The sequence below is a fragment of the Chiloscyllium plagiosum genome, unplaced genomic scaffold (genome assembly GCF_037043375.1).
Source record: "Chiloscyllium plagiosum isolate Xiang-an unplaced genomic scaffold, Cpla_swu_hap1 HiC_scaffold_14, whole genome shotgun sequence".
Lineage (NCBI taxonomy): Eukaryota > Metazoa > Chordata > Chondrichthyes > Orectolobiformes > Hemiscylliidae > Chiloscyllium > Chiloscyllium plagiosum.
Genome location: NW_028270152.1, coordinates 28,075,492 through 28,087,662, shown reverse-complemented (window position 1 = coordinate 28,087,662; position 12,171 = coordinate 28,075,492). Strand labels below are relative to the sequence as shown.

The following is a 12,171-nucleotide window of genomic DNA, read 5'->3' as shown; positions in this document are numbered from 1 at the left end:
TAATCAGTCGTTACATTTCCAAATTCATGTAAATCTTGTCCCTCAGGAACCCTTTCAACAACTTGCCCATCACTGATGTCAGGCTCACCGGTCTATAATTCCCTGGTTTTTCCTTACCACCTTTCTTAAATAGTGGCACCATGTTAGCCAACCTCCAGTCTTTCGGCACCACACCTGTGCCTATCAACGATGTAAATATCTAAGCAAAGGGAAGCGACAATAAAAAATCAAATCAAATCAAATCAAAAAGACCATGCACAGAGTGCATTTTTAAAACAAATTCACTCAGAATGTGATTTGGTGACACCTGTGCTGGACTGGGATGGACAAAGTTAAAAGTCACACAACACCAGGTTATAATCCAACAGGTTTATTTGGAAGCACGAGCTTTCAGAGTGCTGCTCCTTCATCAGTTGGTTGTCCTGATTGTAAAAGTAAGCTCGGAGGCGGCGGCAGCGGAAGAAATGTTCGACGTCACGATATGTATTAAATTCATTGATGCATGGACGGAGGGGGATAAAGGTAAGGCCTTTGCTGAGGACTGATCGTTCGTCCTCAGTGAGGGGAAGGTCAAAACTCGGCAGGGCTGGGAACTAGAACCTGGTGTCGGCATGGAGCTGGGAGTGGGAATGGAGCCTGTAACTGGAGTGGGTGTGGTGGTAGGGGGAATTGGGGGTGGAGTCATGAGCAGGGGTGGGACCAAGACTTCCGTTTCCCCTACCCAAACGCCTCATCTTCACCATGAACATCCAATCCCTCTACACCTCCATCCGCCATGACCAGGGCCTCCAAGCCCTCCGTTTCTTCCTCTCCCGATGTCCCCAACAGTACCCTTCCACTGACACTCTCATTTGTTTGGCTGAACTGATCCTCACCCTTAACAATTTCTCCTTTGAACGCTCCCATTTCCTCCAGACCAAAGGGGTAGCCATGGGCACCTGTATGGGCCCCAGCTATGCCTGTCTCTTTGTCGGCCACATAGAACAGTCCATCTTCTGTAGTTATACCAGCACCACTCCCCACCTCTTCCTCCCTACATTGATGACTGCATCGGCGCCACCTCGTGCTCCTGCGAGGAGGTTGAGCAGTTCATCAACTTCACCAACACATTCCACCCCAACCTTAAATTTACCTGGACCATCTCTGACACCTCCCTACCCTTCCTGGACCTCTCCATCTCCATTAATGATGACCGACTTGACACTGACATTTTTTACAAACCCACCGACTCCCAGAGCTAACTGGATTACACCTCTTCCCACCCCACCTCCTGCAAAAATGCCATCACCTATTCCCAATTCCTCCGCCTCCACTGTATCTGCTTCCAGGAGGACCAATTCTACCACAGAACACACCAGATGGCCTCCTTCTTTAGAGATTGCAATTTCCCTTCTCACGTAGTTAAAGATGCCCTCCAATGTATCTCGTCCACATCCCACCCCTCCGCCTTCAAACCCCACCCCTCCAACTGTAACAAGGACAGAACCCCCCTTGTCCTCACTTTCCATCCCACCACCTCCAAACGGACCCCACCACCAGGGATATATTTCCTTCCCCACCCCTTTTCGCTTTCCGCAAAGACCGTTCCCTCCATGACTACCTGGTCAGGTCCACACCTTCCAACAAACCACCCTCCCATCCTGGCACCCTCCCCTGCCACCTCCTCCCTCACCACCATCCAAGGCCCCAAAGGAGCCTTCCGTATCCATCAAAATTTCACCTGCATATCCACCAATGTCATTTATTGTATCTGTTTCTCCCAATGCGGTCTCCTCTACATTGGGGAGACTGGACACCTCCTAGCAGAGCGCTTCAGAGAACATCTCTGGGACACCCGCACCAATCAACCCCACTGCCCTGTGACCCAACATTTCAACTCACCCTCCCACTCTGCCGAGGACATGCAGATCCTGGGCCTCCTCCACCGCCACTCCCTCACAACCCAACACCTGGAGGAAGAACACCTCATCTTCTGCCTCGGAACACTTCAACCCAAGGGCATCAATGTGGACTTCACCAGTTTCCTCATTTCCCCTCCCCCCAACTTACCCCAGCTCCAACCTTCCAGCTCAGCACTGTCCACATGACCTGTCCCCACCTGCCGATCTCCCTTCCCACCTATCCACTCCACCCTCCCCTCTGACCTATCACCTCCATCCCCACACCCATTCACCTTATTGTACTCTTTGTTAACTTGTTCCCAGCACTCCCCCCACCTCCCCCAATTTATCTCTCCATTCTGGAGGCTTTCCGCCTCTATTCCTGATGAAGGGCTTTTTGCCCAAAACGTCAATTTTCCTGCTCCTCGGATGCTGCCTGAACTGCTGTGCTTTTCCAGCACCACTCTGATCCTTCATTGCTGAGTCCCCTGAATGTAGGAGTTGGGAAGTAATGTTGAGATTAAACAAGACATTGGTGAGGTCTCTTCTGGAATACTGTGTCCAGTTTTGGTTACCCAGTTATAGAATGGATATTATTAAACTGGAGAGGATTCAGAAGAGATTTACCAGGATGTTACCAGGAATGGAAAGTTTGGGTTGTAAGGAATGGCTGAATGGGCTGGAACCTTTTCCGCTGGAGTTAGGACGTTGAGAGGCGACCTTATAGAAGTTTATAAAATAATGAGAAGTATAAATAGAGTTAATGGCAGTTATGTTTTCCCAAGGATAGGGATTTCAAGATTAGGGAGCACATTTTTAAGGGAGAGAGGAAAGAGATTCAAAAAAGACATAGGGCGGTTTGTTTATACAGAAAGTGGTTTGCATGTAGAATGAACCTCTTGAGGAAGTCTTGGATGTGGGTACAATTACAACATTTAAAAGGCACTTGGATAAGTACATGCATAGGAAAGGTTTAGAGGGATATGGGCCAGGGACAGGCAGATGGGCCTAGTTTAGTATGGGATTATGTTAAGCATGGACTGGTTGGACCAAAGTGTCTGTTTCTGTGCAGTATGACTCAATGACACATTGCCTGAGGTGTGTGACATGAATGTTTTTAGCAACTTTTCAGCTTCTGCCTGGATATTGTCCGGGTCTTCACGTATTGCAGGTTGTTATCGTGAAAATGTCCCCTTTGTCCCAATTCCCTGTCTTATATTTACTAATTAATCTTTATCCACACTAATATACTGCCACCAGCATGGTCTCGTTTCTTATTAAGTAGTTTCATATAAGGTGACAAATCAAGCATCTTTGGAAATCCAAATGTATTGAATGAATTGGTTCCCCTTTATCGATCCTTATTGTTACCTTCTCAAACAACTGTAATAAATTTGCCAGGTATGTTTTACCCTTCATGAAGCCATGCTGATTCTGCTGTACTATATTATGTATTTCCAAATGCTCTACTATTACATACTTTTTCCCAATGACAATAACTGCCCTATCTATTTTTTCCTCCCCATCTTTTTGAATACCAATTGGCCTGATTCCCCACTGGACCAAAGTTGTGATGTTGATTTCTACATTGAATGAGAGCTATTATCATGATTGATCAGATAGGTGTCGGGAAGATTGGATTGTTTCAGCATCATCAGCAGCAGCAGCAGGGCTGTACAGTCCCAGATTATAGTCACAGATATTCCTCCACTTTCTTAATCTTACCCCATGGCCATCAGGAAGATAACTTCAATTCTGCTCCAATTTCTTAAATATTAATTGAATAGATTGAGAAAAGAAAATGACGCACTCATTTCCCAGCTTTCCGCTCTTGAATAATTTTGAATTTTTTCAATTTTTGCTTCCTTAAAACATGCCTTCATTTGTCACTGCAGTATAGCGCTAGCTAATACAGTGCTAAGAAATTGACATAAGGAAATTTTTTTCAATGAGCAAGTTATAGTAGCTACATTTCTAATGGTCTAATCAATGTAAGAACTGATGGCAATAAGTTCTCCAGTAAAGCCCTGAATTCCTGTACCAAAACAGTTTTTGCTGTCCCTTTATTCAGAGGATTACGGTAACTACATTTTTATTAGCCACATCAACTCAGCAGGTCACTTTGGGGTAATGCACTCCACCTCAGAAAGGTCCAACCACACTCCACAACAAAACATGACATGCATACAGACACACATATATAACTTCTCTAATTTTAAGAGAAGGATGTTACATTGGCAGTTTTCTAATCATCTAGAAAATTTCCAGAATCTTATTTTTTAATTCATTCATATGATGGGAGTGCCACTGGCTAGGCCAGCACTGATTGCCCAGAGGTCAGTTACAAGGTAATCACCTTGCTGTGGGTTTGGAGTTACACGTAGGCTGGACCAAGTAAGGATGACAGTTTCCCTCCCTGAAGGACTTTAGTGAACCAGGTGGGTATTTCCTAACAGTTGTCACCATTGGTCAATTAATTCCAGATTTTTTAAATGCAAATTCTACCATTTGCTGTTGCAGGATTGTGAACTCAGGCCCCCAGAATGCTACCTGGGTCTCTGGATTGATAGTCCAGTGATAATACCGCTAGGCCATTGCCTCCCTCAGTCTTCTTTGACGATTATTACCAGTACTTTCACTATCTCAGTAGTTGCATGCTTTAAAATCCCAGGGGGCAACCAGTCAGGTCCAGTCAACCTATTGGCTTTTAGCCTCATTTGTTTCTCTGGTACGTTTTCACTAATGATAGTTACTGTGTTTATTTCCTTCCCCCTTTAGCTTCTTGATTAATTAGCAATTTTGAAGTTTTTGACCTTGCTTTAAAGAGTGATGCAAAGTATTTATTCAACTTCCTTGCAATTTCCTAAGTCCCCATGACTACTTCTCCAGTTTCGTTCACTAATAGATCTACGTTCATTGTGACCTCTCTCTTCTTTTTTTATATATTTAAGAAGCTCTTACTACCTATTTCTTTGTTATTTACTAGTTTGCCTTCAAAGTTTATTTTCTCTTAATTGTTTTTGGTAATCTTTTATTGGCTTTTAAAATTTTTCAAATCCATTGGCTTACCATAATCTTTGTCACAATGTACGTTCTTTTATTTCAATTTGATACTATTCTAATGTTCCTGGTTAACCATGGTTGGTTTATCCCCTTCCTAGAATCTGTCTTCATCACTGGGATGTATCTTTGCTGTGAGTCATGGACTTTTTACATTCCTGTAAACTGTAAATAATCACAGTGATATAATTAAATTCATGGTGTTTTCTCTTAGTTAAATCAGAAAGGTGGTCATCCTTACAAGTTCACTTGGAGTTTGAAAGAACTATCAATGACTTAGGTGGATGCAGTCTTTTCTGCTATAACGTGGTAATTGCATTCTTGTGCGACCTTGTGTTATAGAAAATTGTGCAATAGGCATAACAAGATGATGAGAGGCATAGGTAGAATGAATAGTCAGAGACTTTTTCCCAGGGTAGTAATGTCTATCACGAGGTGATCACATTAAAGTGATTGGAGGAAGGAGATGTCAGAGGTAGCTTCTTTACACAGAGACTGGTGGGTTCATGGAGTGCACTGCCAGCGGTGGTAGTCGAGTTAGATACATTAGGGACGTTTAAGGGACTCTTGGGTAGGCACGTGGAAGATAGTAAAATGAAGGGTATGTAGGTTAGTCTGATCTTAGAATAGGATAAAAGGCACAACATTGAGGGCTGAAGGGCCTGTACTGTGCTGTACTGCTCTGTGTTCTATGTTCTAAGGCCTATCAGTAAAAACAGGGCAAACCACCAAAAATATCAGTAAAAATCAAAAGAATAGTAGTTAGCCTAACTCAAATGATAGCAAAGTCTAAGTAAATGTTAAAATCATATATTTTAATGAAATAATACAATCAATGTAACATTTTAAGGGGTCTGAGTTTGCTGAGTTACAATACTGTATTAAGACAGGGGCTGAGGGTCATCATCATTACTTTCAGGTGCAGTTCTGGGTTTAGGGTTATGACAAAAGGAAATATTTAGTCCCGAAGTGGATGGCTGTGGTTCATTGTCCTCAGACTGTTTCTTGGGGGTTGGCTTAAAAAAGCATCTAGTTTTTGCTGCTTTGCCATCTTTCTTCATTCGTGAAGAAGCTGTTCATAGGGTGCCAGATAAGACTTAATGCTACGAACTGCTATTCTGCTGCGTTCTGCATTATAGTCATTGTCTGAGAGCTGCAACTGTTTGTCAACTTCCCTCAGGATAGAAGGCAAAAGAGAATCTGTACAGTGTGGAAACAGGCCCTTCAGGCCATCAAATCCATACCAATCCTCTGACAAGTAATTCATCCCCCTACCCTGTGTTTACCTGCATATCCCTGAACACTATGGGCAATTTAGCATCGCCAATTTACCTAACCTGCACATCTTTGGATTATGGGAGGAAACCCACAGGGAGAATGTACAAACTCCATATAGTCACCCAAGGATGGAATCAAACCTGTGTCCCTAGCACTGTGAGGCAGCAGTGCTAACCACTGAGCCCCATCCACTCTCTAAGAAGTGGAAAGTTCTCGTGCTGCTGCATCCTGGACTTCACTGTCTTCATCTTGAGCTTCAATTTCCCCCGCAGCAACATGTTGTATTAGATCAGTCTCCATTTCTTCAAATCCAACTTGCTTTGCAAAAGTGACACAATGTTCTCTGATTGCCAGAAGCTCCCCTGACAGTTCAAAGTCTTTAAAATCATGGAGAAAATCTGGGAGAAGCTTGTGCCAAACTGCATGCAAGCAGTCCTTACTGACATCACCCCAGACCTCCACAATGATGTCAATAGCATTCATAATGTTAAAGCTCTTCCAAAATTAAGGAACACAGTCTTCATTAACACCCTCAGTAACTACAATCAGCTTCCTGAATGTGTGTCTTAAATAATAAGCTTTATAAGCTGCTATTGCATCCTGGTCCATGGGTTGAATGAGAGAGGTTGTGTTTGAAGGTGGAAATAGCACTTTGATGTTTTCAGAAAGCTCAGCAATGGAGGATGGCTTGGTGCATTTGTCCTGAATGAGGGGAATCTTGAAATCCAAACATCCTCAAAAACATCAACAATAAGGTCAGAAGAAATTTGCCTGTCATCCAAACTGAATTGCTTCACCTGAAGTAAACACCTAGAGTAGATTTAAAGTATCTGTTTTGATTATTACGGGATGGAATCGCATAATAGCCAATGGGAATTCGTGTTTTAAAAAAGTTGCTCCACAATTCACCAATTGTGTTACAGCCAAATCGTGTTGACGAAATGCATGTTATGGAAGAACGATCTGTATGTCCTTCCTGCCTGTTGAGCTGAGAAGGGAAAAGCACAGGATGTCTAATCCCAACAGCTTCAGGCAGTTAGGTGACCAGGATGATTCATACCTTGATTTTCACTGAGAGGGTAAAGTTAAAATTATTCTAACCAACCAATGATAAAAAGTGACTTGACAGTTCAAGTTTATCGTAAGCTTCAGCCATCTTTCAAATGGGAGGGATAGCTTGGAGGGATATTTTCATATGCTTGATTATAAAGGCAATCTTTTTGGCAGTACTTCTCCATGATTATACCTACATAATAGATTTTGTCTATAAAGCTTTGCTAAATGTATCTTAAATGAGTAAATTGAACATTTTATTTGTTCTGCCAATCCAAGAGATGATAGCATTGTATATTTGGTTGTTATTTGAGCATGTTTGTTGAGATCAAAATGGTTCTATAACATTACTTGCCATTTTTAGTTGCAGCTATCGACATAGAATGCAGTTTGGGTTTTACTGGAGTGTCCTGTAGAGAGAACAACACCACGTAAGTGATCAATAACTATTGCTCACAGAAAAGATTTTAATCATCTCTTGTTATTTGGATATTCCTTATGTTTTATGATGTTGAAGAAATTAAAATAGAGAATGAGATTTTAAAAAACAGATATGGGGTTATTAATTTCTGAATTCAAATTGTTAATTAAATTTGGGTTTATCAGCAAATCAAAATAATTGAAGCAATTAAAATAGAACATTAAACTCATCAATTAACAAACAATAATAATCAATAAACATGCAGCCTTCATAAATGAGGAGTAGATCTAGAGAAATGTTTCCATTAGAAATATTGAAATGACAGGGAAAACATACATGTACAGAACTGAGAGAAGTGAATTGAATAGAGTTGGCATTATCTAAATTAGCAAAATAGATATGGATTGCAAAATTAATTCAGTAAAGACTTAGGTCTCATGAACTTATAGTGATCTTACAAAGAATTAGTGGAAATGGCAACATACAAGTTCATTCAAGAATGTAAGCAATGGCAGGGGAAAAAAAGAAGGTAAATTGAGGACAGGTGCCAAAATGAATTACTTAATTTGCTGAACTTCATGAATGCAAAATAACATCATGTTGAGTCAGGAGAAAAATGAATTTTGACAAAGAATTTTATGCGGTTGGAGCAAACACGATAACAATATCAATTTATATTTGGATTACATTATTAAAATATTCTCATTCTCCAACATGAACTACAGGAACATGACAGAACAAAGTCTGATACTGAGTCACATCGGAGAGACTAGGTCAGATAACAAAAAATCTCAGGCAAACAGGCAAGTTCGATCAGGTGTCTTAAAGAAGGAAAATGGAGTTGGAAAATCACAGAGTGTAGAATATGAGAGGGCAGCGAGATGTGAATTTGTACTGTCATGCCTTACATGTTAACAAGGGCATGGATGACAATTCTGGCAGCATACCAACTGAGGGAGAGACGGAGTTGGATAATTTAACAGGTAAGGCAGATAAATTGAGGGCTGGGATATGAATAGAAATATGGGATATCATAACAATTACACAGGCATGGCTCAGGGTTGGACAGGACTGGCAGCTAAATGTTCCAGGGTATAAATGCTATAGGAAAGGTAGAAAGGGGAGCAATAGACAATAGGTGCAGGAGTAGGCCATTCTGCCCTTTGAGCCAGCACCACCATTCATTATGATCATGGCTGATCATCCTCAATCAGTATCCTGGTCCTGCCTTATCCCCATAACCCTTGATTCCACTATCCTTAAGAGCTTTATCCAACTCTTTCTTGAAAGTATCCAAAGACTTGGCCTCCACAGCCTTCTGGGGCAGAGCATTCCACACACCCACCACTCTCTGGGTGAAGAAACTTTTCCTCAACTCTGTTTTAAATGGCCTACCCCTTATTTTTAAACTGTGTCCTCTGGTTCAGGACTCACCCATCAGCGGAAACATGCTTCCTGCCTTCAGATTGTCCACTCCTTTAATAATCTTATATGTCTCAATCAGATCCCCTCTCAGCCTTCTAAACTCAAGTGTATACAAGCCCAGTCGCTCCAATCTTTTGACGTAAGACAGTCCTGCAATTCCGGGAACTGACCTCGTGAACCTACGCTGCACTCCCTCAATAGCCAGAGAGCAAGAGAGGAGGGGGAGTGGCATTTTTGTTTAAGGGTAACATTACTGCTGTACTTAGGGAGGATATTCCTGAGAATGTGTCCAGGAACGTTATTTGGGTGGAACTGAGAAATATGAAAGGGATGATCACCTTGTTGGCATTGTACTACAGATGCCCCAATAGTCAGCGGGAAAATCAGAAATAAATTTGTAAGGTGATCTCATTTATCTGTAAGAATAATAGGGTGGTAATGGAAGGGGATTTTAACTTTCCAAACATTGACTGGGCCTGCCATAGTGTTAAGGGATTAAATGGAGAGGAATTTGTTAAGTATGTACAAGAAAAGTTTCTGATTCAATATGTGGATGTACCGACTAAAGAAGGAGCAAAACTTGATCTACTCTTGGGAAATAAGGCAGGGCAGGTGACTGAGGTGTCAGTGGGGGAATACTTTGGGACCAATGATCATAATTCTATTAGATTTAAAATAGTGATGGAAAAGGATAGACTGAATCTAAAAGTTGAAGTTCTAAATTGGAGGAAGGCCAATTTTGACGGTATTAGGCAAGAACTTTCAAAATTTGATTGGGGGCAGATGTTCGCAGGTAAAGGGACGGCTGGAAAATGGGAAGCCTTCAAAAATGAGTCAGTATGGTCCTATTAGTGTGAAAGGCAAGGCTGGTAAGTGTAGGGAATGCTGGATGCTAGAAAAATTGAGATTTTGGTCAAGAAACAGAAGGAAGCAAATGGCAGGTATTGATAGCAGATGTCGAATGAATCCTTAGAAGAGGAGAAAGAAATCAGGAGGGCAAAAAGGGGACATGAAATAGCTTTGACAAATAGGGTTGAGGAGAATCCAAAGGGATTCTACAAATACATTAAAGACAAAAAGGTAACTAGGGAGAGAATAGAGCCCCTTATGATCAGCAAGGTGGCCTATGTGTGGAGCTGCAGGAGATGGGAGAGATACTAATGTTTATTTTGCATCAGTGTTAACTGCGGAGAAGGAAAGGAAGATATAGATTGTAGGGAAATAGATGGCAACATCTTGAAAAATGTCCATATTACAGGGGAGGAAGTGTTGGATGTCTTGAAACACATAAAGGTGGATAAATTTCTGGGACCTGATCAGGTGTACCCTAGAACTCTGTGAGAAGTGAGGGAGGAGATTGCTAGGCCCCTTGCTGCGATATTTGTATCATCGATAGTCACAGGTGAGGTCCGGAAGATTGGATGTTGGCTAGCGTGGTGCCCCCAATTAAGAAAGGTGGTAAGGAGAAGCCAGGAAACTATAGACAGGTAAGCCTGACATTGGTAGTGGGCAAGTTGTTGGAGGGAATCCTGAGAGACAGGATGTGCATGTATTTGCAAGTTCAAGGACTGATTAGGGCTAGTCAACATGACATTGTGCTTGGTATATCATGTCTCATGAACTTGATTGAATTTTTTGAAGAAATAACAAAGAGGAATGATTGAGGGCTGAGTGATGGATGTAGCCTATATGGACTTCAGCAAGGCACTGGACAAGGTTCCTTATGGTAGACTGGTTAGCAAAGTTAGATCACACAGAATACAGGGAGAACTAGCTATTTGGATACAAAACTGGCTCAAAGCAGAAGACAGAGGTTGCCAGTGGAGTGCCACAAGGATCGGTGCTGGGTCCACTACTTTTCGTCATTTATATAAATGATTTGGATGTAAACATAGTTAGTAAGTTTGCAGATGACATCAAAATTGGAGGTGTAGTGGACAGCGAAGAAGGTTGTCTCAGAGTACAACGGAATCTTGATCAGATGGGCCAATGGGCTGAAGAGTGGCAGATGGAGTTTAATTTAGATAAATGTGAGGTGCTGCATTTTGGAAAGGCAAATTAAGGCAGGACTTATACACTTAATAGTAAGGTCCTGGGAAGAGTTGCTGAACAATGAGAAGTTGGAGTGCAGGTTCATAGTTCCTTGAAGGTGGAGTTTCAAGTAGATCGGATAGTGAAGAAGGCATTTGGTATGCATTTGGTATGCTTGGTGTGCATTGATTAGGCCACTTTTGCAATATTGCGTGCAATTGTGGCCTCCCTCCTACAGGAAAAATGTTGTGAAACTTGAAAGGGTTCAGAAAAGATTTACAAGGATGTTCCAGGGTTGGAGGATTTGAGCTATAGGGAGAGGCTGAACAGGCTGGGGCTGTTTTCCCTGGAACATCGGAGGCTGAGGAGTGACCTTATAGAGGTTTATAAAATCATGAGGGGCATGGATAGGATAAATTTTCCCTGTGGTGCGGGAGTCCAGAACTAGAAGGCATACATTTAAGGAGAGAGGGGAAAAATATAAAAGGGACTGAAGGGGCAAAGTTTTCACACAGAGGGTGGTGCATGTATGAAATGAGCTGCCAGAGGGGGTTACAATTACAACATTTAAAAAGCATCAAGATAGGTATATGATTCGGAAGGGTTTAGAGGGATACGGGCAAATGCTGGCAAATGGGACTAGATCTATAGGATATCTGGTCTGCATGGATGAGTTGGACCAAAGAGTCTGTTTCTGTGCTGTATATCCCTATGAATCTATGTTATGGGAAAACATGGTCTGAGTGATGGAATGGATATATGGCTGAAAGTTTATCTTGAGACCCAAGATGACACCAAGGTTGCAAACAGTTTGGTTCAGCCTCAGTCATATCATCACGAAGAGGATGGAGTCAGCATGTACCAGAAAATGAAAACAATGCCTTCCGTTCTTCCCAATAATTAGTTGCAGGAAATCTCTGCTTATGTTTTATGGATAGAGGACAGGCAGTCTGATGGTTTCACAAAGGTAGTGGAGTTGACTCCACTACAAGAGAAAAAGCAGAGATGGGTTATGTGAAAATT

At 41.9% G+C, this 12,171-nt stretch overlaps 1 protein-coding gene across 1 annotated transcript in view; it reads left to right on the top strand.

Moving 5' to 3' along the window:
* Window positions 1-12,171, top strand: part of LOC122558946 (uncharacterized) — a 53,840-nt gene that overhangs the window by 20,243 nt on the left and 21,426 nt on the right. The window contains exon 2 of the mRNA XM_043707919.2: window positions 7,636-7,702. Coding sequence (XP_043563854.1) covers window positions 7,636-7,702 — 67 coding nt within the window. The remainder of the gene's footprint in view (window positions 1-7,635; window positions 7,703-12,171) is intronic.